A 27712-nucleotide genomic window follows, 5' to 3' on the forward strand; every position below is an offset into this window, starting at 1 on the left:
GCGAGGCACTGTACAAACCAGAACAAGAACATGGTCCCTGTCCTGAGGCACTGAGAATCTAAGTATAAGACAAGAAACAACAGACAGACTGAAAGTAGAAGGAAACCATGAGGCAATATTAGTCAGCATGATCAGCAGAGTGGTCTCAGAACAGCAAAAGCCTAACCATTATTATAGCTTGAGACTAGGTTTAAAAAAAAAAAAAGCTGAGTGAACTGTTTTCATAAAACAATTGATATCGTTGTAATTCAGTTTCCCAATGTTGTTCTTTATTTGTGCCCACACAATATTTCCATAACCTTCAAAAGAGACTGTGCCCCTCCATTTCCTTAATGGCTTAGTGTGTAAATTATCTATTTTTCTAAGACATTTCTTAAAGTCCATTTTAAGAATTTGTTTTTAAACTTATCCAAATATGACAATTAGCTCATGGTATAAAAATTATCGTCTTATCAGTGCACTGAGACACCAACACATGAGAACAATGTGATGGAAATATAAGGGATAATGAATGATGATCAGCAACAAAAAGGCATTTTCTTCTTGATCTCTTTGGACGATGAGACTGGATGTGTGCGGTGAGGTCACATTTTTATGTCTCTTTTATGTCTGTCTGATACTATGTGAGGCACAAAGTAGCATTCTCAAGAAAACTGGAATAAAACTCTTTCAGATTTTTTCTAGTCTGAATGCAACACTGATTTTTATCAATTATGACAAACTGTGCCTTTGGAAATATGTGATATTAATCAGCTTGCCATCTGAATAGATCATCTACAACATTTTTATTCTAAATTGGGGCTGGAGAAAGGAACGGTCATCTCCCATTTCAAGTGAGCCGGAGGCTTTGTTTTCGTTTGTTTTCTAGGTCTTATCAACATTTTTCTCTAACCAGGAAATCTGGATTTAGAGACAGTTTCATAGCAGGTTTAAAAAAAGGTGAGTACAAAAATAAACCAACCTACATAGGCTACGTAAGAATTTTGTGAACAATGTCTCCATTAAGCCAGGGTAGCTGAACCAGTTTGGGTCGATTGTCACCAACATTTGTCCCAAGAGAGAATCCAATAAAACTTTTTCTGGGGTTGGAGAGTGTCTGTGTTATTTTTTAAAATATTGTCATTTTACATGCCTCTGCACCACTGTTGGGAGCAGACTGATAAGTGACTAAACAACATGAAAAAGGCTATTATCAAATATTTCTAACCCAATCAGTATTTGAAAAGATCAGAAATTTCATGAAAAGTCTATTCTTGTAAGATTTCCAGCCAAAAAGCCTTCAGATCAAAGGTGTTTGGAATATTCTGATAAAGACCACAAAAATCACAGTGCCATTACGTTCCAGACGTGTATGCCTTTGACTGTAAACAAAATAAACACTAGGTTTGAGGAAAATGAAGCTAGAAGAGTTATTTTGTTGTTTTCTACAACCACATATGTGGCAGCAGCTGAGGCATAGACAGTGGTGTTTGGTTTTTTTCAGGATCAGAAGGAAAACTAAAAAATGGTTACTTACACGACTGTGCTTCTTCAAGATGCCGTCAGTGTGGAGCTCACTGTAACTGCACATGCCCCTTGTGTGCTCAAAATAGAAGTCTTTTGAATAGCAGTATCCACTGGGGCCACACACAAGCCCTGTGCCTCCTCATGTTCCTTTGCAATTCAAAGCCTATGCTGCTGAAGATTTTGCACAGAGAACAGGTTGTGGGATCCATACCGACTAAAACATCTTAAAGAACCAGTCATAGTAAACACCTATTCTTTCTTCAAATGCTAGTGTGGATCCTACTGTAGGTGACTGGCAAACAGTATCAGCATGGACTCAGGAGGATGGGAACAAGAGGTTTCTGCTGCATTCATCAAATAATAATTAAAGAATGGTTTTCTCAGGCTTTGCATCCGATGGCTGGCTGCCATGTCAAGGTAATGATGATGAACAAATATCAGAGGGTTACTCCGTGTTGCTGCCTTGCAGATCTCAGAGATTGCTGAAGCAGGCTGAAGATGCTGTCAGGCTGTGCCTTGACATTCAGAGGGAGAGGTCTTGCCAGCTATCTGATAGATGGCAGATATACAATACAGAACCTGATCAGGGATTCTGACTTGACCTTTCAATGGGCCAGATATAGCCACAAAGACGTGGAGAGAGAGTCTAAAAGGTGTGGTCTTGTTAACGTAATAGAGCCAGGCTCTTGAAATGCCCAAAGCATGTTAGCTTCTTTTCTTCCTGTATTGAGTCTGATTTGGGGAAGAGACCAGTAAATTGACTGACTTAAGGTGAAATTCTGAGACCACAACTGGGATGAATGTCGGGTGTGGTCTGAACACTACCTTGTCCCTATGAAAGGATGTGTGAGGAGTCTAAGCCATGAAGGCTTCAAGCTCATTTACCCTCTGTGCCATGGAGAGAGCCACCAGAAAAACCCTCTTGAGGGTAGATGATATGCTCAGCAATCCAGCAGCTGCCTGAAAGGAGGTTCTTTGAGTTTTCGGACGATAATGTTGAGTAAGTTCTCTAACAGGTGGGTAAGTATGCAGGAGGCCCTTGAGGAATTTTGATTCACTCAGTCACGTAACAAGGCCCTGGAGTACCCTGATGCAAGAATAGGTCAAGGCACCCCTCACCAACTTACTCATCCTCCAGCCTCCTACTTTACCTCTGGGGCTGTGGACCTGCTCCCCATCCTTCCTCCTCAACCTCCCCTGGTGTCCGCATTCCCCCGCCCAGGGCTGGGTATCTCCTGCAACCCTTCCCCTGGAGCTGCTCAGCTCAAGCAGAATGAGACCCATTCACCCCCCACTTGGTCCCCTACACGCTGCCATCCCAGTCTGCACCTCCTGTCTGGCTCCCAGCAAGCCCCACATCCCCTAGTCTGTCCCCCATACCTTTTCAAATTAGCTCCTTGCCATTGAAGTAGAATCCGAGCAGAGGCCAGAAGCAGCCCAGGCAGCAGAGCCCATGGGGGATGAGCGGGGAGGAGAGGAGGGGGACAGCTGAAGTCCAACCAGTGCAGGCAGTGCCACCAGGAGCAGCTCTGTGCCAGGAGTGGGGAGCAGCTGGGGAGAAGGCAATAACACTTCCCTGTCAGCCTGCTCCTCGCAGCCCCATCTGGCAGCTGCCCTCCTCCATTGGGCAGCCCCACTAGCCTCATCCCCTGCAACTGCCACCACTGGACATTGAGGGAACCAGAGGAGGTCCTGAAAACTTCTAAAATAGCCAGATGCCTTAGAGGACCTCCGCTAGTTGAGCCCCCATAAAGTAAGCACGATTGACTGAAGATAGCTTTAGTCTTTAAACAGTGTACAGGGTTATCTCTGTGCTCACTGAATCAGTCCTTCAAAGGGCTTGCACTTCTCTGGGAATATCTGATGTCTGAAACCAGGAAGCTCTTTATGTCATCTCCACCATGGCCATGGATCTGGCCATGGTGTCTGAAGCACTGTTAGGAGAATTTTGGCTACTAATTGTCCCTTTCTGATTCTCTCTTTGAGCTTTTGGCTATTATCCGGTAGGAGCTTTAAACAGAAAGCATGTCACTCTCTCCTAGACGCCAAAAAAAAAAAAAATAGCCAGATGGGCCTGATAATTTTCTACCTGTAGTAGAAGGGAGGCAGGGGAATATGGTAGCCTCATGAATAAGTTAAGCTTTCTGGGCCCTTATCCTTTGAGATGATTTTTTTGGACTTGGATTTCTCCTGCACTGTTGACATGGCTGAGAAGTTTGTGCTTGGGTGGGCTTAGAAGTACTCAGATCCTTCTTTGAGTGACTTGGTACCTCTTCAACCGTTTTGTGGTGAATGGTTGTGATGCTTTGGGGGTTCACTCAGACTAGTAAGGGGTTCTGTCACCACCTGCCCTACAACCCCGGGTGCCTCTGTCCTGTGCAGCTTTGGCTCAGAGCCCTCACTCCAGCAGCATGCGCACAGCACAATTATCTCATTAGCCCACTTACTCTTCACAGGGTGACCCCCAACAACAACATCCAGTCCCAAGTCTCCCCAAAATAATCTCCACTGCAGTGTCCAGTCCTTCTGACAGACACTTGCAGGGGTAACACCAAGTTCACTCCATCCAAAGAGCTTGTTAGCATAGCTGGGGTGATGCACTCCACCTCAATACACAGCACTGAGATGGTTTGTAGTAAAACTAGGCATAAATTTAGGAAGAGCATAGATTTAAGTGATTTCAAGCAAGAGTGAACAAGGTATGAAAGGATTGCACACACAACAACAACAACATGCTTTCTAGTGCCTAGAATTTGATTCTAGCAAGATTCAGTTTTGTCTAACATCGTTTCTTACTCACACCAAGTTGTCAGCATTCTCCAAGTTGTTTAGCAGGATGACCCAGCTTAGATACAAAGCACTGGCTTCTTTGTTCTCCCAGGTGATGGATATCCCAGAGGCTTTCAGCAGTTCCTTATATCCCCCAAGTTTCTTTGTCTTTAAAGTCAGAAAGCCATCCTGGGGGTTCAGCTTTGTATGTCCACCAGGGAGCCGACACCATGCTAATTTTGCAGTCTCCTGTGATTTTTTTCCCAATGCAAATGATTTTCCTACAATCTCTGATGCAAATAAGTAGCCCATTGTCCCTGTCCCTGGTCATGCCTAGTTCAATTTGCAATTGAGACAAAGAGGTGTTTGCCTTTCTCCTTAGTCTGGAAAAACGTTTTGCCTCCTTTTGCAGACTTCAGAATGTAAGATCAGTGAGTATCCATAATTTCACATATAGCATTGTTACGTACATTTCACTGTAATATTAGTGTCCCTCATGTTCTTAGTTTTGAATGATATTCCAAGACATGTTTTAAATATTATGACAAAAGCATGTTAAGTGTTGTGAGCTGGTCAGGCCAACTGAGTTTTTCTGTTACATATCAGGGAAACCCTTGCCATCTGACGCTGTGGTGTTCCTAGGATCACAGTCATGGCAGGTGTTTTTCCAGGACCTTAGCAGTCCTTCATTTATTGGAAGGGCAATTCTAGCTGGGCCTGAAGTTGCCAGCATGTTAAACAACTGATGAGATTTTTCTTTTATGACAGACATGTATATTTCTGGTATCTGTGATTCTTATAAAGTAATTCTTGAAATGACTGGAAGTCTACTGGCACTGATAGAGTTACTGCTTCATCGGGTGATGAACAGTAAAAGTCCTTGGATGGTGAGGCAGGATGTTATTGCTGTTTCTCCTCAGGTCCCATATCTGACCGTTCTTGGCATTCTCTTCTGTCCAGTGTCAGTGGTCTAGCTAGGGATGCCATTTGTGAGTACAATCTCTGCCTCTTTATGGAATGGAATGGAGATTGACTCCTGGAAGTGTGTAGGGGTGGACTCAACTAAGCCCAATAAAGTCATGATGGCATGCTATACAGATATGGCCAGCTAGTCTGGCATAGGCTAGCCCAGTGGCATTCCCAATGTGGTTAGGCTGAGGTCTGTAAGGAAAGCCACTTGGTTCTTTCTGTGGTCTCACCTGTGGACCTCAGGAAAGAGGGTTATCTACTGGAAGGGGGCAAGAACATGTGCCACTGTGATAGACAGGAGGAGCAGATTTCCCTTTAGAGGCAGCGCAAAGGTACACTGGGTCTGCACATCAGTGCCAGTAGTTGTCTTAGAACTGCGCCTTCTGGATTCCAACAGGGACATGTCCAGTGGCAACAGTGATTCTGATGATATTGACCCTGACATCATTGTGCAGTCAGCAATAGGGAAGTTTCCCCCCATGCAGAGATGATAGGAGGCTTCTTGTCACTAGCCCTCGACTCCATTTGGGACTTAGTGGCTTTCTTCCTGGAGGCCACGTGTGGTCTTCGCTCTGCAGAAACACTGAGCTCTGCCTACAGTCTCTGACTGAACTATCAGGGCAGCCTCTCCTGCTGCTGGACTTGGTATCTGCTTCAGTGCCACGAGTGTTGGCTTACGAGCAGATGATGGAAAAGAGGAGACTGAGAGGGGACATGATAACAGTTTTCAAGCAAATAAAAGGTTGTTACAAGGAGGAGGGAGAAAATTGTTCTTCTTAACCTCTGAGGATAGGACAAGAAGCAATGGGCTTAAATTGCAGCAAGGGAAGTTTAGGTTGGATATTAAGAAAAACTTCCTAGCTATCAGAGTGGTTAAGCACTGGAATAAATTGCCTAGGGGAGGTTGTGAAATCTCCATCATTGGAGATTTTTAAGAGCAGGTTAGACAATCACCTGTCAGGGATGGTTTAGATAATACTTAGTTCTGCCATGAGTGCAGGGGACTGGACTAGATGACCTCTCGAGGTCCCTTCCAGTTCTGTGATTCTATGATACTATATTGTCTTCAGTGCCAGTTATGTTGACTTCAGTGCAGGGTCTTTGGTCCTAGGTCTCCTCCCTGCTGGTTTTGGATGTCACATGTCTAATTGATGGGGTTCTCATGGATTTTATTTTTGTGTCCAGTGCCTGGTGTGTTCTAGTACCTGTTTCCTTCAGGCCTGAAGAAACCTTCATTGATTGCTTCAGCAAGAGCAGTTTCAGTCAAATATCCCATGACTTGTGAGTCCTCAAAACACAACAGGTAAACCAGGTATCTTTTGGGTGTTTGAACGTATAGAAAAACATCCAAACACATTTATAATAAATTTCAATTGGTATTCTATTATTGTTTAACTGCGATTAATTGTGATTAATGTTTTTAATCGAGGTAATTTGTTTTGAGATAATTGCTTGAGATAACAGTGATTAATTGACAGCCCTAATATCTACCATAGATGCTGGTTACACATCATTCAAATCTTCTAGGAGGAAGCTGAATGCTCCGCTACTAAAAGATGCAAAATTTAGTTCTACAGTTGATTCAGTCATTTCTAACTTCAGAAAAGAAAATAAGCACTCAGTCACCTCAGATACCATCTTTTGGGAAGCTCTAAAAGCTACTGTAAGGGATGAATGGATAAAGTATGACTCTCAAAAGGAGAGAGCAGCTCAAATTACTATGCTCTCTGGACAAGAAAATAGATGAGTTGCAGAGAAGAGCATAAGACTGACTGAAATAATGAAAACCTCCTAAGTTCTCTAATAAATGCCAAATATAAATATAATGAATGCTTATCCAGTCAAGTCGAATTTGCCCTCAAAGGGCCAAAGATATTATGAATGGGGAGATAAAACAGGTAAACTACTTGGCAAGACTTAAGATGGAACTAGCCAACAACATTCTTTCTTTCTTTTTATTACAAGAAGACTCTAGTCCCATCCTTGAACCAAAGATATAAATAATCAATTTAAGCAATTCTATCAAGCTTTATATAAATCAGACAACCAATTTGATTCTAGTCAATTTGATCATTTTGTTGAAGACCTACCTTTTAATACCCTAACACCTGTTTAGAGACAAAGCTATCACAAAACAAAGGATTGAATTGGCCATAAAAATATGAATTTTGCATGGCCCCTGGGATAGATCGCTTTCTGGCGGGTTTCTACAAAACATTTTGTAATCCGCTATCTTCTATTCTTTCAAAAGTCTTCACTTGAAATATTCCAAAAAGTCACCAGGGTTGTGACATGAGAACTGCTTTAATTATGTTAATAATAAAGAAAAACAAAGATGGTTGCAACTGTGGCAATTTCTGCCCCTCCGCCCCGCAATCTCTACTGAACTAAGATTGCAAAATAATTGCAAAAATTTTAGTGACACAACTGAATATCACCATCTCATCAATTTTACACAAAGGTCACATTGGTTTCATTAAAGGGAGAATGACTGCTGGTAAGAGAAAAATCTCTCACTTGATCCAACAAGCTCAGATGATCCCTCCATGGCCTTATCTCTAGATGCAGAGAAAGCTTTGGATAGGATTGAATAGCCTTATAAAATGGCTGTCCTAAAAAATGTGGATTTGGACCAATATTCCTGAATTGAGTCAGAGTATTATACAACTGTCCCCTTGTTCGGTATCAACTACTGGAATTACTTCTCCCACCATTTCAGCTAGAAAGAGAGACACGACAGTGCTGTTCCCCTCTCACCTCTTCTTTCTCATCTCACTCTCAAACACACATCAGAGCATTCAGCCATTGAAGGTATGACTATAAACTGGAAACAATACAAAATCAGTTTATAAGCTTATGACATCTTTGGGAAGACTGCATCCTCATCAATCCCATAATTATTGAATGCAGTTGATGTTTTTGGAAAGATCTCTGGTTTTCACATTAACTTGGCTATATCAATTGCTTGTGATTTATTCCAAAGATCAGATCCTTCTCAGTTTCAACATTTTCTATTTCAAATAAATTATTTATTTAAAACTTGTCCTGATCTTCCCAAAATTGTTTCTATAAATATGGACTAGCTATTAAAAGAAATTTCCAAGGATGTCGAGAGGAGGCATCCCCCCTCTATCCTTACTGGAAAGAACAGAAATAGCGAATATGAATATCTCTCAGGATGCCATATCATTCACCTATTGCCTTTCAAGCTCTCTCCCTTGCTCTGTACTTGTATAAATTGCATGAGAAGCCTATTTATATGGGATAAAAAAACAACAGCCGGGCTTGTCACACAAGACACTTTAAAAATCCTGGGCAACTGGAGGTATGCGGGTTGCCAGATTTGGATCTCTATGATCTAGCATTCCAAGTGTGTCATATTGTAGGATGGTTCCCCTGCGGTAGTTCTATATAAACATTAACCTGGTTTGAGATTAAAAAAAGCTTAGCTATGCCACTTGGTTCCCTCTCCTCTTTATATACTTTAAGAGGCTAATGAAACCCTTACGGAAAAATCCAATCTTTGCATCTACATGGGGAATCCTGCAATGGGTTAAAACGATTACCACACCCAATCTCACTAATTTGCTTCTTGTACCACTATGGGATAACTTTTGTCTTAGGATCAAGGCCAACTCCATGCTTAAAACAATTTGTATAGAAAAAGCATTACCAAAAATTAAAGATATAATCCAAGATGATAAACTGGCCTCCCTCAATTTACATATACAACCAATATCAGCTACCATTATCTCACAGTTCCTTCTTTCAGGGGCTATGCTCAAGGATTCATGCAAGATTAGGGGACAATTGTTCTGTTTCAACTCTCACCTCAAGAAAAACGTGTTAAGAAATATGGAAATACAAGTCACTTTGTAGGAATTACTTATAGGTGGCTTAATGCTTGGCATTACCCTCTCAATCTCAGTTTCAAAGAAAAATGGGAAAAATCTTAGCCTTACTATCTCAACAGAAACCTGGCAGGATATCTGGCTTAATGTGAAAGATACTTCAAGCTCCTTACCTTTGCAATTATTCCAGAACAAGATATTAAACAAATATTACTGGACTCCAGAACATTTAAGGCTTGATTAGCAACAGGCAGTGAATGTTGGATGTGCAAACACCCCCATGCTAACCTTTCACACATCTTCTATACCTGTCAAAGATGCATGTGTTCTGGAACACTATATTCAGTGCTCTTTTGAAAACTTTAAATGTTGCTATTTTTCCTTCTCCAAGCCTGTGTATTTTAGGGGTGCTGGATGAGTTGGTATTACTAGTTAACACTGAGAAAAGGATTGCCGTAATTATTTTAGCAGCCAAAGGAGTGAATTTGACAAAATGGAAATCTGCAATTCCTCCCTCATAGACAGACTGGCAAAGTGAGCTCTCTATTTCTGCATTAATGGGAAAAAAAAGACCGTCTAATAGAAATGTTTCTAGAAGAAGGTAGACTTCTCACAGGGCTCCTGAGTTTGTTTCTGAAACTATTTCTTTGCTCTATTACAAAAAGGAGTACTGTGCTGCCTGGGACAGGCCTGAGGGGCCTAATAAGACTGTTGCAGGGTGTGTGAGGGGAACTGCGTCAATAAACTCTGTGGTTTACCCTGCTTGAGAATACCCTGTGGTTTGTCTTGGACCTTGAAGAGTGTGGTCACCCACAGTATTTTTGCCCCCCCCTTGCCTTTTTTTTTTTTTTTGAGGTTTAAGCAACCACAAACTTCAGAAGTTTACTGCCTAATATTCATTTGTGATCTGAATAAAAATATCTTGTTTGAGAGACACACAGTAACAGCAAACTCTGTACTAACATGATTCCTAAAACAAAGATAGAGCATGTTCATAGTTCATCTGAACAACAATAATGGAGAAAGTACCACTCGCTCATTAATAACTGTCTTAGGATACAAATGACGTAAACCCTTCTTTAAGGGTTTGTGCACAGCTTAAAGATATCACTAATTACTCTCACCAACAATAACTCAATTTCCTTCAAGTCATTTATTCCTGCTCATCCACCAAAATATAAAAATCTCAATTACTTCTAGGACTTAGATAAAGAAACTGAGAAAGACGTTGAGTAATTGCTTATAATTCAAGGGAATGCAAGGGGATGGGGGAGGGAGGAAAAATATTTTTGTAGCTGTTATCAGCTACCTTAGTTTTAATAATAAAGTAAAACATTTAATATTTGTTCACTGTTTTATAAGAAAATCAGAAAAAGGATTAGAGGAAAGAGAAACCAGCTGAAATGACACATGCAAGTCTTAAGAAACATTGCCCCCTAAACAATATCTAATAATTTTACTGAAATTTTTCAGTTTTCTGTTGGAAAAATCAAAACAAAATATTCATGTCAGATCAACCCAAAACAACACATCTTGGTTTGCTTGACCGAAATGAACTGTTTCGTTTTGAGTCAGTTTGCCATTAATATGTGCATTTCATGTCATGCCTCAGGGAAGCAGTAGTTCATGTGCATTATGCTCCTACCATCATCTCTGGGCTGGGCTCTCTGGCTGGACTATGCCTCCCATGATACATTGCAATCCCAACCTCCGGCTGAATCAGCATGGGAATCACAAAGACACATTCCTGGCAAGGGGGAATTAGCAGGAGTTTGCACATCTAAATCCCTAGTCCAGGCCTGGGTCATCTCCCAACCAGAAACTTTCTATTTTCCAACTTTTCCTCTTATGTCTCCCCCTAACACTGGTATAAAAGTATCACTCCAACTATGCCGCCACTTTTCTTAAATTCTTTCACTGGCTTCCTGTGTCCAAGAGAAGCTCCTTGCCTTTTTGTGATGACCCTAATAAACTCACTCCTACCTTCTTTTCTCCTACCCCCTCACTGCCTCCCAAGTATGATCCCCCCCCCCCACCAATATAATGGTAGATAATGAACTCTCACCTCAAGTTCCATTACTGAATGCCGTCTTGTGAGGGATGAATTCTGTGTATTATTTTATCTATTTTTTCTGTTGTACTGGGCATTATACAAATAAATTCAGCATACGTAAACATCATCTGAAGTAGGTAGCTTATTATAAACAGCGTATGTCAGAACTCTGATGATAAAGAGGGGCTGCTTTACTAAAGTACTTATCAACATGTTCTGTAGACAGGATTTCCACCTAATCCTTCCTATGAGCTGAGAAGCAGAGGAGACTACAGCTAATGTGAGATCTGAATGAAGTGCTCCCAAGTTTCAGTTTGTGAATGAGAAATAAAAGGAGCTGGCATCACACAGTGCATTATTTTTATTGTCATGAACAGAGCCTTTTTATTACTTAAGAGTCCTCGGGGAGCACCCTGCCAGCGTAGTTCTAATTTTTCCTAGACCACAAACAAGGAGAATTCTAAGCTTATTTTATGGAAAAAGGAAGGGAGACATACTTCTCTGTACAACTCAAAGAAGCTCTTTGATTAAAGAAAAGGAGTACTTGTGGCACCTTAGAGACCAACCAATTTATTTGAGCATAAGCTTTCATGAGCTACAGCTCACTTCATCGGATGCTGTAGCTCACGAAAGCTTATGCTCAAATAAATTGGTTAGTCTCTAAGGTGCCACTAGTACTCCTTTTCTTTTTGCGAATACAGACTAACACGGCTGTTACTCTTTGATTAAGTGGCTGAAGTCTGAGAAGATATTTGCATTTTCATTATTTTTAACTACATTTATTTTCCTATGCTATCCTGTGCCTCAGCCCCTGAATTGTGACTTTCCATCAGGCCCTTTCTTTGGATAAGGCGACTGCAGGATTTCCACAGTGCTTGCCATTTTTTCTCTCTATCTTTTGCTCTGCTATTGTTACACTGATGTAGAGAGGCGTCTGATCCGTATCACAGTGGCAGTATCTGTGCTGTCAGAGTTAAGGGCCCATCATTATTCCCCCTTGTTTTTTCAGGGGATTTATATAACTTGACCATGAAAACCTCTCTCTCTCTCTCTCTCTCTCACACACACACACAAAATCACTTTTGACTGTGGCCTTGTCTGCTGAATTTAAGCCTGCAGCAAGATTTTTATAGCTGAGTTAGAATCCAAGCATTTCCATTATAAAAAACACAGTGAGTGCAGCAGTTCCAGAGTTATACAAATATGTAAAAATGCCCCTCCCTCCCTTATATAACCAAAACATGATTTTGACTGGAAAAAACGAAAAGAAATTTTGCAATAGCATCCATAAATCTTGCCTATTACATTTGGTAGACTGAAAACAATGGCTAAAACCCAGATGTTATTATGTTGTCTACAGGCCAAACCTATATTCCCCCTCACAGCTAATTGTTCAGATTCTTCTACAGCTGTGTTCTAATTACATTAGTGCATAACGGACCGGAACAGCTTCAGTCTATTGAGTAACTAATAAACATTTTAACCAATTTCCTAAAACATATGTCAGGTAATGACAAGCTTAGATCAAGGAAACAGGTAACAGTCCAAGGGTGAAGCCAGAGTCAGGTTTGAGGAGCCAACCAAAGGTCAGAACTGGAGTCAGACGCCAAAGCCTAAGCTGAAGGGTAAGCAGGAATCATAGTCAGATGTAGCCAGAGGTGTAGTCAGGATTCAGAAACCAGAACAGAGCAGGTACATTCTGGGACTGAAGCAGGAACAGGGTTGGGAGCAAGGCAGGAGCAGGGCTTGGAGCAAGGTCTAGAACAGGGGTGGCAGCGTTCGGCACACGGCTTAACAAGGGTAATCCGTCAGCAGGCCGTGAGACATTTTGTTTACGTTGACCGTCCGCAGGCACGGCCCCCCGCAGCTCCCAATGGCCACAGTTTGCTGTTCCCGGCCAATGGGAGCTGCGGGAAGCGGTGGCCAGCAAGTCCCTGCAGTCTGTGCTGCTTTCTGCAGCTCCCACTGGTCGGCAACAGCAAACCACAGCCACTGGGGGCTGCGGGGGTCTGTGCCTGCGGATGGTCAACGTAAACAAAATGTCTCACGGCCCGCCAGTGGATTACCTTGATGGGCCATGTGCCAAAGTTTGCCGACCCCTGGACTAGAAGCATGTTGAAACAAGGGCTGGAGCATGAAGCAGAGGTGAGAGCAGGGTAAGCACAGCTGCAGGCATGGTATGTATTGAGCAGTCTCTGTGCTGTTTCTGCAAGGCTCAATTAGCAAACTGCTGGTTCCCCTGCCCAATTAGGAAGTGCAACCATTTGGAGTGAGGGGAAATCACTGGGTCCAGGGGAACATTCTGGGTTGCCTAATGATCAGGTTGGGAGCCAGCTGTGCCCCTAACACCAGTTTCCCCTGAAAAGCAGAGAAAACCTTTCACAGTACACCTGCCTTTTGGATTTCCTGGAAAGGTGAGGAATGAAAAATGAGAGGGTGCGGAATGAGTTAAAAAAACAGGTGTGGATGAATCAGAAAAGTGAGTGAAACCAACTATAAATCAGAGTGTGTGTGTAACCAAACAACCCTGCCCAAAAAAGACTCTCTGTGTGTATGTGCATGTGCATAGAGGATCATGCAATATATTAAATTTACCATGTGTGACCCCAAATGGGAATAGAGACATGCGTAAAGTTAATAATGTGCTTAAGTGTTTGCAGAATCAGGGCTTATACTTCATATTATAGATGAAAACTACTTTTTTGGTAGCTCCCCCTCATTCCTCCCTCAACCCCACCAAAATTATATTGATTTTTTAAAATTGTCTTCTGACCTCTTTATTAATTTGGAGCCAAATTCTGCTTGCCTTGCTCACGTAAGTATTCATATTGAAGTCACCAGGGTTACCCATGTCAATTAGGAGTGAAGCGCATCTCTGGGTTTTTTTGTTTTTAAAAGACACACAGAAGTCATGCTTAAGTCATAGGGTGAACTGGATTTGTTCCTTAGTACGGTTAAGTCACCAGTTCTTATGTCTTGAGGGGTGTACTCTAAATAGGGTGACCAGATAGCAAATAAAAGAAATCGGGACGGGGGGTAGAAGGTAATAGGCACCTATATAAGACAAAGCCCAAAATATCAGGACTGTCCCTATAAAATAGGGACATCTGGTCACCCTAACTCTAAATAATGTATCAATGGTGAAATCAGTTGCTGGGGAGTTAAACTTTGTAATGAGTAGCAGAACCAGTGAACATTTGGGTTCATTGACATCACTTCACTGGATGATAAACACAGGCAATGTATAAAACATTTACAACATATCTCCCCCATAGACCAGGTAATTTTTTTTACGGAAGGCCCATAGCCCATTTTTCATTTTGTCAGAATCATCAGGTCTGCCACACACTAAAAACCGAAGAGCAAAACTAGAAGGAACACCCCACTCATTTTTGGTTGTATTTAATTTTTCTTGTAACTACCATTCTTTTGAGGACCAAAATGCTCTGCTAAGATGTTAAGTTTTATTACTATTTTATAAGACCAAATGAAGGTAGTTTAAATAAGTTTTGTAGCCTGTGCACATCTTAATAAACTCTGAAACAGAAAATCAAAGAACAGTAGTTTTTCTCCCTTTGGAGTGCGGGAACTAAGGGTGCTGGGGGTGAGGAAGCACCCCCTGGCTTGAAGAGGTTTCCATAATATACAGGGTTTACAGCTTTGTTCAATGGCTTTCAGCACCCCCCCAATAAACATTGTTCCAATGCCATTGTCTCCCTTCCTTTGTTTTGGATATATATTTTTGCACAAGATATATCCTTAAGATATATAAGGCTTATCTTATTTAAAGTAACTGTGTGTTTAAAAAAATTCTAAGGCAACAATAAGACTACAAAATTAAAAACACAGTCAGGCAATAGTGAATTTATTATACAACAGCAACTCTTATGATGCATTGGGCATGTAGTACATCCGTATATATTTTACAGAATACATTTTACAACATTATCAGTAATATGTGAAACCAGAAAAACTGAAATAGAAAATGCTAAGGCCCCAGTCCTGTAAACACTTCAAAACATATGGGTGTCATATTGCAGGTTCAGGTTGTCTAAGTCTGAAGCAGTCGAGTCAGAGAAGAAATATGGCAAAATTAACATTGCTAGTAGAACCTTACATTTTTCCTTTCCTGACTTTTTTGTCATTTTAACTTTGTAACATTAATGTTGCATTAACAAAAGGTTTGTTTTGCTTGACTTTTGTACTTTTGTATTTTATTTTTATTTAAAAGAAAGAGACAAAAAGCAATTACCTGTGCTCAAAAAATAGTATAGATGGACTCAGGATGAAGTTTTTATCTGGATCCAGATCTCAACTTCTCAAGGTTAGGGTGTTCAGCTCTAAAGTTTTGGTTGGTGTCACAGTTCTGGGCAACTGCACCTATATTCCCCCCCACACTCACACACCAGTGGTATACCAAGAGGACCCACTCTTAGGCTTCCGGCTCCCCGGCCATCACCTCTCTTGGGCTGAGACATACATCTCTTCCTCTTGACCGGGGTATTTCCAGGCTGAACAGTTCCTGGCATTCACTGTGTTGTTCACAGCAGAGACAGGCTGCCAAAGCAGTCCTGCTTGCTTTCTCTTTTTATGCAAGCCTATTTTATTCTTAATGTAAAAGCACTAGAGAGAAAACATTTTAAAAAACCCAATAATCTACATGCATGCTAATAAGGTGACCAGACAGCACCCGGACCCTAACATGGACTCTGGCAGGAGCAGTCCTTCAACACCTCATCTAAGGGGTTTCCTTTTGGTTACCAGTTGATCACTGAGCTTCAGCTCAGAACAAACACCCATTCCCACAGGGCCTCAGTAGGCCTAGTGCTTACAACTCTACCATAAGGACTGGGGCCCTGCGTGGACCAGGGGTCCTGTCAATTTGCTGGATCAGGAAGAAGGCTCCGAGTCAGTTTACTACCAGCTATTTATCCAAAAATCCTTTCCTCGGCTATTGGTTCCTGGAGAATCCAGTCTGAACTAGCATATGTGAACCTCTCCAGGGGGTGGCTTCAAAGAGGTTGATAACCAGAGGAATTACATTAGCATCCTGCTCCTTCAAGAGAAGTTACATAAAATTCCACAAGAACACACATACAACTGCATTTTAATACCATGGATCCTAAAAGGTATTAAACCTAATTCAGAAGGGTTTATCCTAATTCAATAAAGTTTATTTTACTCCATAAGGTTTGTCCCAGATGTTGCAAGTCTGTCACAGTTGGGTCCTTGATGATAAACATGGACAGCTGTTAAGTTAATAGCCAGATCCAAAATTGTCCAAATTTCAGTGGTGCTTGGATCCAGGATTGTGATTCAGGCACATCTCTTAATATTGAGCTAATTTATATGCTAATTAGACCAACTGGCTGGGAAGGAATGAGTTCCCAACTTTGCAGCTGCTGCTTTTTGTCTGGAGAGAATTGTTTGTAAAATTGAGATCAAGGGACAGCAGCACATCTGTTTGCAGTGTGGCAGCTGTATCTTTACAATGTAATAAGTTAGTTTTTTTTTTTTTAAAGAAAGCTTAGAATTTGTAGCATATTGAAGAACACAGAGAAAACTGAGGTCTCATCTACAGTGCAGACCTATATTGGTATAACTATGTTGCTCAGAGGTGTGAAAAATCCATACCCCTGCCCGATGTAGTTACACCAACCTAACTCCCTGTGTAGACAGTTCTGTGGTGGCAGGAGAGCATCTCCCGTTCACCTAGCTGTTGCCTCACGGGGAGGTGGGTTAACTATGCTGATGGGAGAGCTCTTTCAGTTAAGAGCATCTTCATTAAAGCGCTACAGCGGTGCTGCTGCATTGGTGTAGCTGAGCCGATGCAGCGTTTTAAGCATAGACTTGCCCTGAAGACTGACCCTAAAATGTGCAGGGTCCATCCACACTTTGGGTTGTGCTGGTTGTAGTTCCCCTAATGGAGAGGAGGTCTTGTTTCACCAAAATCTCATCCCCATTAGGAAAATTTTCTACCAGAGTTAAACAAGTGAAACAAGAAGTGATGTATCTTGTCTTTGTTTCCAAGATAGAACCAAATACCGCAGTAGACACTGAGGCCCAACCTAACAAGATACTTAGCACATGCATATAGGACTACTCAATAGCCACACTCACTTGCTTAAAGTTAGGCACAAGCTTGGGTACCTTGCTGAATCAAAGCCTGTGGAAAAAAGGTAGATGCCACATACCAGAAAAGACCAAAATCAAACCAAGAATAAAATATCCTATGAGAAAGTCCTACAGAATTGTATAGAGATGAAACCAACAGGATTCTATAGGTGTTACTCTAAAAACCTGAAGCATTTAATAATGAATCGTATCTTTCCATAGACTTTGGTAACTATCTTATAGCATTCTACCAAGGTAATTTCTATTAGATTCTAAAAGTTGTTTTAAAGATTCTGTAGAAAGGCTATCCTTCTCTACAGGAATTTTCCATAGTGTAATATTGGTGAATAAAGCAGATTTCCCTTAGACTGCTATACGTGTAGGCAAGAAATGTTCTAAATCCCAATATTGTGAAACCTTTCCTGTACATCATTATTAATATTTAATATAATGGTCTATTAGGTATCTACAATGTTCTCTGAATAACACCGAGTTGCCACAGGAATGAAAATGTAGTCAGAAGCTAAATGGCCCTGTATGAAATATTATCATAACATAGAACTGCAGCTTCCATTGGCTAGGAACGGGAAACTGCAGCCAATGAGAGCTTCAGGGGAGGTACCTGCAGGTGAAGGCAGCACGTGGAGTCTTCTGTCCCCACCCCATGGGCCGCAGGGATGTTGTGCCGGCAGCTTCCAGGAGCGGCGCGGGGCCAGGACAGGCAGAGAGCCTGCCTTAGCCCTGCTGCGCCACGGGGCTGGATCTGGCCCACGGGCCATAGTTTGCCTACTCCTGCTCTAGGAAGTTCCTCCAGAATTCCTAGAAGCTGAGGATTTCTGAAGTGCACAGGTACTGGCTGTAAATACACGTTTCAGATATCAAGTATTTCAAGAATAGCTCAATACTCACTTCCACATGTTGGCAGGTTTGAATGAGTTTAGCCAAGAGAGTTTCCAGTTCAGTATTCCTCTTAATAAGGTTCGTGAGGTTATTCTCCAAATTTTGCTGTTTAAAAGAAAGAAAAGAACATTTTAGTTTTCTGCAGAATTTAGGATTTCAGGCAAATACATGGAAAACTGTTATACTTTCAGGTATGTTTGTAGGTATGCACATGTGGCTTTCTTTTTTATCCGTATTACCAGGTGTTTTGAGCAGGCACAGGGTAAGGAAAGTGACTATTTAGCCATGTGCTGAACACATATTATCTGATAATGCATGTGCAAAGCGTGCATGCTCTTCTTATAAACTTATTGGAATTCACAAAATTTTAACCAAAACTGTAACTGATTTAATATCAACTAAATATCGTTGTCAAGATCTTCAATATATCTATATTTTTTCTTTCGCCATTTTAAATAAATCTCTTATAACCATGAAAATGAAATATCATCCCTTCATAATTTTGTTTTTCCCAGTTGTTTTTGAGAAAGACAGTATCAGACACTTTATTAAAAGCCTAATATAATATCTACTTTGTTCCCTTTGTCTGCTAACTTTGTAATTCTATCAGGGACAGCAATCAAGTTTCTCTAAGAAGATTTCTTCTTTATAATCCCATGAATCTTATTGCTTATGGCTCTTTATCCTCATGTTTATGGCTGAAATAAATATCAGTGTTGCCAACTCCTGTTTTTATCATGGTTCTCATGATAGCTGAAATTTTATTTAAAGCCTAGCTCCCGAAGACAAGTGAATACAAGAGAGTCTGAGCTTTAATTAAAAAAAACCAAACACCCACAATGTTTTTATCCTTGCTGGTTGTGGAGAACAGCTTGAAAACGTGGCCCTAATGCACTTCATAAATCCAAAAGCCAGAAAACAAAAAGAGCCCAAATCATTATTTTTAAATCTCGTGACTTTTGTGAGCCTGACTCGTGATTTTTGAACATTTAGGGTTGGCAATACTAAGGGCTGTTTGTATGAGTAAAAGGCTGATCTACACACATTTGCATCAAAATAACTAAATTGGTTTAATTCACACGTTTTGTTATTTTGGCGCAAGTCTGTGGGGTAGTCTACACTACATAGTCTTTGCTTTGCCAACATAGCCCCTAGCATGGATACAGCCATAGAATGAGTTTTCTGCCCATATAGTAACATCACTTCTCTGAACTATATTAGCTAAGACAACTGAAGCAGTTTAGAAGACAGCAGGCAGTAGCTGCATCTACACTGGGGATTTTAATAACAAAGTTATGACAGTGAGGGGGTGTGGGTATTTTCACACTTCTGACAGATATAGTTCCAGCAATAAATTTTGTAATGTAGTCCTGACCTGTGTGTGGACATTCTGTCTAGAATGGATTTCCACAGTTAAATCAGAAATTCCTGAAAACGTGGATTTTTAATGGTAACGTTGACAGATACAAGTGTGACAGATACAAGGTTGGCTTGCGTGGCTAAGCAGATGAAACAACAAAATAAATGCTACATAAGCCTTGCAGATTATCTGTAAATACAAGAGGATTTTTGTGGTGGGGTGGGGAAGAAAATCATAATATATCTAATATAATGTATATGCTCATTATAAAAAAAAAGTTAGGTTTCTGGCCCTTCTGCCAATGCATTGCTGCCTTGTAAAATGTGCACTCAGCCCAATCAAGCAACGCCACCCAAAGAGGTAGGAACATTTCTGTTTATCTAAATGAAGTTCTGACTTCAAAGTCCACACGTGAGAACTTAAACAGCAACACTAAGGGCTTGTCTACACTACCCGCTGGACCAGCGGGCAGCGATCGATCCAGCGGTGGTCAATTTATTGCATCTAGTATAGATGAGATAAATCGACCCCTGAATGCTGTCCCATCAACTCTGGTACTCCACCAGAAAGAGAAGCGCAAGCGGAGTCGATGGGAGAGCGTCAGCTGTTGACTTACCGCAGTGAAGACACTGCAGTAGGTAGATCCAAGTACATCAACTTCAGCTATGCTATTCATGTAGCTGAAGTTGCGTATCTTAGATTGATCCTGTGCGGTAGTGTAGACAAACCCTAACAAACAACTAGCCAAAACTCACAAGCTTCTTTTAACCAGGCTGCTTGGACACAGTAGGTGTAATCATATTACAACTTTTAACTGGGTTGTAAGCAGGTCAATTGACTCAGTTAAAATGGTCATGAAGATGGAGCTATATCCAATCATTTTAAAACATGATTATTTATGGAGTGTAATGGGGCCAAGTCCACCCAGAATGAGTCACCAAAACGTAATTATAAGGGACAGTTGAGAGGGTGGTGTTTCATTTTTGTTCCACAAGTCTATAGAATGGTTTGAGCCAATGGTTGGAAATTGAAGCTGGACAAATTCAGACTAAAAATAAGATTGAGTTTAACAGTAAGGCTAATTATCCATTTGGAACAACTTAGTGAGGGATGTGGTGTTACTTGCAGCCTTTAAATCAGCACTGGATGGCTTTCTAAAAGAAATACTCTAGCTCAAACAGAAGTTATGGGCTTGATGCAGAAATTATTGGGTGAGGTTTGTTGGCCTGTCTTAAGTAGGCAGTCAGACAAGATCATCATAGTCTCTTTTAGACTTAAAATATACGTAAACCAAATGTGAACCCATGTCCTTTGCCAAATTAGTGGTCTCATGCAAAGAACAGCATGTGCAAAAAAGGATTTTTTCCTTTGGATTTATCAGCTGCTTTCCTCCTAGATCTGCAGATTTGGATAGGCCTAAACCACTACAAGGGCTGATGGATGATATTGTCAGAATGAAAGAATGAGATTCTAAATACGCTAGACAGAAAAAACGCTGACTGGTGCTGACACGGCCTTAATTGGCATGACGAGGGTTTCTAAAATTTATCACAGTAGAGGACACAGCCACATTCCCAAGAACCTCTTTTACTCCCAAAGATATTTTCCTGCACTGTAGAACCTTCCTGTTCAAAGGGCTACAAAGAGAAACATACAGCAGTCAGTTACAATAGGAACTGCACAGGGTACGGTAAAGTAAAGTAATGTTTTTCTTCTTCTTGCCTGTTCAAATATATATATATATACACACATACACATGAGCGCGCGCACACACAGAGAGTACTAATATAAGAGCTCCTTTTCCTTTATGGTTTATAAAAGGCTTTCATCTGAAGTTGTGGATCCTGCTATAACCAAACATTCCAGAAGAACACTTTGTAATAACAATGTTACTTAGCATTTATCTAGTATGGTACATGATCTAAGTATTCAAACTTTAGCAGCAATTCTCAGTTCCTCTATTCCTGTGTGTGGAGCAGGAACTGTACTGGGATAGGTCAAAGGTGACTATGCATCACTTTGTATTCCTCATATTCTGGACCTCTAGGTGGACACGGGGGTTAGACCACCACCACAGAAAACACCATCAGTAACTAGTTAATTCTCACAAGGCCCCTGTGAAATAGGTAGCTATTATTATCTGCCTTTTACAAGTGGAAAACAGGCAGGTTACAGCCCAAATTTTTAAGCTTGGATGACTAAAATTAAAAAGGTCACAGAGTTAATTAATAGTAGAACAGAAACTAAGACCCATTGCTCCCGGCTCCAGGTGTCATGCCTGATCCACTAGACAAAGTTGCCGCTCAATTCTAAAAAATATACAGAATATTAAATATAAAGAAAAGCTTGGTTTTGAGTATATTTGAATGTAATGTCTTCCCTCGCCAATACAACTGTTGCCTCTATATAGGGATGTTCTGTTCTTTTACGTGAATATGCCAGGATCCCAGGTGCACATGGAAGAACTTGAGCTAATTTTTATCCTATGCACCCTATACTTATGCCTAACCTACAGACATGTTAATTTGCTTGTTTGACCCATGTAATTCTCCAGACAGTCTTGAACCCACAAAATGATTATGGGAGTAACTCGCCTCAAGTCCAAAGGCACAGAGCTCAACTATCACTCCACACATCGTGAAGTGGAAATAGCTATGATGTTGATACACACTTGTGGGAATTGAGCTTATCCTCAACTCATCACAGTATACCACACGGAGAAACTCAAAGATAACAAGCAATTAATAGGCGAAGAGTATTTTTCATTAAAAAATGTAATAGAAGGGAAACAGCTTTTGAAGCCAATATAATTTAAATTATTTAAACTAAATTAGAATTCTTTCTATATTTTGTAAGAATGCTGCTATTTTCTTATTAATTCTTACATAAAGTGGGGCATTGTGGGGATGATCAAAATGTTTCAGATCTGCCTAAACACACAAACACCTCTAATAACACAGATCTCAGTATTCTTGACAAGTGTTGTTGCTCTTCCCTTTCTGACCTGCTAGTCATACCCCTGGCACACTGCTTCCTCTTACTGGATGCTTCTGAAGTGCAGCTATGTTTTTGTTCTTTGACTAGAACAGCTACAGCTGCTAAGCCAGAAGCTCCTCTGAGTTGTTGTCCTGCCTTTGTCTTCATTTCCTTAACTATTTCAACTCTTCTCCCCACACCTATTTCACAGCATAAAGAGGAACTTTATGAGTATAGATCCTGGGGAAAGATTGGGATAAACTCTGGATAAAGTACACTTGCTGGAGAAAAACAAATGCAATGATTCTGTTAAGTCTCATTCAAATATAAATTATTAGAGTCTACAGAGCTAAACTATCAGAGTAACAAAGTTTAAATTAAAAAAATTAATTCCTGTGCATAATTTTCCACTGAGATAATCTAGCAGGATTGAGAGCAATCGCAAGCTACAGTAGTGCTTTGGTTTTCCCATAGGATAGCTTCATACAAAATGCAATACTTCTTTCTCAGTGCATTCAAACCTCTTGCAAAAACAATGTACTAATATTATTGTGTAGTGTCCAAATAGACTTGGCACAAAACTGCCATTGGAGATGGGCAACAGAGGCGAAATTCAGATTTCAATCTAGATTTCAAATATCCCAAAATCTGGTGGTAGTCTGAGTGTAGGATTTTGGGTTAGCCCCCATCTCTAATTAGTAATTAAGAAGGGAAAGGGAAAGTGGTATGGATAAATTACAAATGTTTGGGCTGAAACTTGAACTTATAGAGATTTGAAAAGGTGTGGACAACTTTTGACCCCAATTATATTTAACTTCTGTCCAGCTCTGCATTTTTTTTTTTTGTAGCAGCTGAGGTTAAGAACTGAAGTGTTTAAATATCACAAGAAGGGATGATCAGTCAAAATGTATTTCTTCCCTGCCAAGAAATGGGAACTGTTGGTAAATCAGGAAGTCTCCCAATAGCCTGTGCACACAAAATGTCTAGGCTAATCCATTCCTAGCATCCATTCCAAAGCTGAAGTTCTGAGCTTTACACATCACTAATACTAAAACAGCTTTTACTGGCACAGACAGGTAAAAGCTCCTCTAAAGAACCACAATTTATGCAGTGCTTTTAAAATTCTGGCTTCTACAAACATGTGCCTCTCCACTTTCTAAAAATTTTGTTTTATGGGATACATGAGGACAATCTGCTTTTAATCAGCCAGTACATATTACTAAATTCTGTGGTTGAAACATAACCTTTCTTGATCTTATGGGATTATATAAAAAAATCAAATAAGTATTATACATTATGATGAGTGAAGAAGGAAACCTGACTGGATTACAATTTTAAAGAGAAGTAAGGCTGGCACAGCAACAGTTTCCTACAGATATCTGGATCAATGGGGCTGACAACACTTGTCAATTGGAGCCACAGTAATGAAAGGACAAGTCAGTTTTCAACTGATATAGGGCAAGCCATGATATGAGTGTTTGATACAGGAAAGAAGGTGACACGTTTTATCTTGAGCATCATTAAAGCAGAGAAGCCAATACTAAGCAAGTGTGAAATAAGCAAAAAAAAATTGCTGAATTTTAGTAGGCGACAGCAAATATTTGGTCACATGTTGGATTAGCCCAGGTGAATGAAGAGAAATATTGTTTATAGCAGTTTTCAAAAAGTGAACTCAAATAACTTCTCCTTAAACCCAAATTTGTTCTTTGCACTTTTGTTTTTATTACTAGTTTTATAGGCTGCTGTCTGAGCCCATAAAGCTATTAATCACGGTCATATCACACTTCACCTTTTTATTTAAAAAATAACTTCCCCATAACCAAGATCGATGAACAGACTGTAGAACAATAATAAATCAGTTTAACTGGGATGGAACTGACTTTTGATAGATCCAACTTTGTATGCAATTGAATTTACTTTCTGAGGACTCTGTCAAGGTTGTTATCTTTAAAAGAAAGTAAAAAAGAACCATAGTGTCAGTTAGCCCATTTTGGAGGACTTAAGGTCAGTATTCATAGAATCATAGAAAATTAGGGTTGGAAAAGACCTCAGGAGGTCATCTAGTCCAATCCCCTGCTCAAAGCAGGGCCAACCCCAAGTAAATCATCTCAGCCAGGGCTTTGCCAAGCTGGGCCTTAAAAACCTCGAAGGATGGATCCCACCACCTCCCCAGGTAACCCATTCCAGTGCTTCACCACCCTCCTAGTGAAATTTTTTTTTTCCCATATCCAAAGTAGACCTCCTCCATGGCAACCTGAGACCACTGCTCCTTGTTCTGCCATCTGCCTCCACTGAGAATAGCCTAACTCCATCCTCTTTGGAACGCTCCTTTCAGGTAGTTGAAGGCTGCTAACAAATCCCCCCTCACTCTTCTCTTCTGCAGACTAAATAAGCCCAACTAAGGATTCTTGCCTTGTTGGTAGTTTGTTTGTGTGTGTGGTTTTTGGCAGCTTTCTCTTCCTTATTTAAGACGAAAAAAGAGAAAAACCCAAACAAACAAGAGAGCTGTGACTTAAGTGTGAATCACAGTAAACAAAGCAACATGTATTTGGTTCTCTCTCTCCCCCCTCCCAATTTTAAACCTGGCTAGAATGTTCGCATGAAGAATGCCATGTGCTACGAGTCATTGATCCCACACCACTGAAAGTCAGTGGTAGTTTTGCCTTTGTCTTCCACTTGAGTTGGATCTAATTCTAGCAGAGCATCAAGCAGAAAATTAGTATGCTCTACAAGTTTAGGGCTCCATCCCAGAACATACTCTAGGGAAGTGTTCAGCACCTTCAATTGCCTTTTCACATGCTCTGCTCTTTATCCAGCGCTCAGAAGCATCTGTACTGTAGGTTGCAAGGTTGAGTAAACACCCTGGAGGGGGGCTGATTGGATAAACTGAGACTATTCACATGCTTAAAGTTAGGCTTCAGTTTAAGTACTTTGCTGAATAGGGGCCTTAAACTTTTTTCCAAAATACCATATGGACCTGGTATAAGACAGTCATTTTTCAGTGTGAAACTTAAGCCAATGACATTTGTTTATTTTATAATGTAACAGCTCATATGCTATTGGTTATGTTACATAACTTTTGATCAGCGTCAGATCTGGGATTTCATTAGAAAAATAATCATATTTGATCTAGATTTGAACTACAGCATTATCATGTTGAAGGCCTTGGTATTAACAAGTAGTTAAGGGTACAACATAAGAAAAATGTTGGATAGTCTAATTACAATCTCTCTCAAATCTGTGATGGGATGTTGGAGGTATTTCTCACTACCGCATATGGCAGCGTGGTGGTGAGCTCAGTTTACACCAAATAAATCAGCGTGAGCTGCAAAACACAGATCCTGGTTTGAATCTGAATTTGAACCACCATAAATATTTCAGTGCTATGCAGATTAAGGATTCTAGTTTTGTACACTACTGATATAAATCCTAATGACAACATTTCATCAAGGATCACAGTCACATTCTGCCACCTGCTCCCTGCACATCCCATTAAGAAAATTCAGAAACGTTTGGACCTGAAATTGTGGTTCAGGTCCCTGTATAATTTATATATAAGAGATTCTAGCTATAAAGAAAAATAACTAGAAAAATATATTGAATGAATAGCTTTTTAAATAAATAAAACATTTTGGAGACCAATCCAGATTCATGTACCTCATTGAGATTCCAATCTTGCAAACACTTACGTGCACTTAACTTTATTACTGTGAGTAACCCCATGAAGCTACTTAACAGTAGTAAAGTATATACATAAGTATTTGTAGGATTGGGGCCTATGTGCTTTTTCTAAGGATATTTTTCACTAAATGTATATTATAATAAAACATTTATATAGTACCACAATATACACATACTAAGGTAAATTCTACTGTTATAATTATCAAGAGTCAAATATTATTTCCATCTGCTTCAATTACTTCGTATTTCAAAGCATATATCAGGGAAAAATTTCCTAACAGGAACATCCACTAGAGTCCATTCTTTTTCAGTGGAAATCGGGGGAAGTCCAGTACTCAAGACAGTTAAAACTAGAATAGACATGGCACTAGAAGACATACTGCAGCGAACAATCCTGCATTCGTAAAGGGATAGACAATGTAAATCTAATAGGTCTTTTCTAGAGATGAGCCCAAATCAAACTCCCCAGTGCAAATACCCCCTTGACCTCCAGGTAATCCAGATTCAAACTCTGCAGCTTAGGTTCATTTCTAATTATTTCCATTTCTAACTTTATGACCCATCATTATATAGCTCAGCATCTGAGTCTGTATTTTCATGTGTTAGTTTCTCTGTTGGGTCACTTCAAAATCTCAATAGATTGAACAATCAAGAAAAAAATCTTGCACACTTTATTAGTCTCTTACTAGTGATAGGAATCAATTAAGCCATTTTTATCAGTCAAATAAGAACAAGATGTTTATGGTAAGCTTAACTTTGTCTCCAGCCCAAATGTATCTTGGTTTGATGGCTAAAAGTCTGTTCTGCTGCTCATCTTTAACCAGATAGTGAGAAGAGTGCAAAAGTTAAATGTAAGCCAGCCTGCCCAAACTGGTCATATACTAGCTTTAACCATTCATGTATAAACCTTTGTCACCCAGAACTTTTAGACAATGGAAAGCACATGCTGCTTCACGCTGGTGGATAGACCAGGGATCGTCAACCTTTGGCACGCAGCCCACCCCGGTAAGCCCCTGGAGGACTGGGCCGTTTTACCTGCCACGTCTGTAGGTTCGGCCTATCGGTGGCCAGCACATCCCTCAGCCCGCGCCGCTTCCTGCAGCCCCCATTGGCCTGGAACGGCGAACCACGGCCAGTGGGAGCTGCAATTGGCCGAACCTGCAGACGCGGCAGGTAAACATACCAGCCCAGCTCACCAGGGGGCTTACCCTGTTGGGCCGCGTGCCACAGGTTGACGATCCCTGGGATAGACTAACATCTCAGAAAAAATGTGCAAATCAAATTACTTCTGGAGAGAATCTTTTCTGAGCCTTGAGTGAGACATCTTAATGTTTCATTTGACCAATTTAGACAACATGTCCAATTTGTACAGGCTTCCTCCAGAAAATTATTCATTTGATTTACTACAACCTTTCGAGTTTTCCCTTTTACTGACGGTGGCAAAGGTTGAACGGTGAACCAGTGGCTATGTAAATATGTTTCTTATGTCAATTTGGCAAAGTATAAATAAATGAAAAGCCCAAGGAGATGACA

General features: G+C 40.5%; 1 protein-coding gene across 2 annotated transcripts in view; it reads right to left on the reverse strand.

Annotated features, from left to right (window-relative positions):
• Positions 1-27712, reverse strand: part of MID1 (midline 1) — a 116811-nt gene that overhangs the window by 35464 nt on the left and 53635 nt on the right. For both annotated transcript variants that reach the window (XM_077807167.1, XM_077807166.1), the window contains exon 2: positions 18172-18267. In XM_077807167.1, coding sequence (XP_077663293.1) covers positions 18172-18267 — 96 coding nt within the window. The remainder of the gene's footprint in view (positions 1-18171; positions 18268-27712) is intronic.

Source organism: Eretmochelys imbricata, chromosome 1, assembly GCF_965152235.1.
Source record: "Eretmochelys imbricata isolate rEreImb1 chromosome 1, rEreImb1.hap1, whole genome shotgun sequence".
Classification (NCBI taxonomy): Eukaryota; Metazoa; Chordata; order Testudines; family Cheloniidae; genus Eretmochelys; species Eretmochelys imbricata.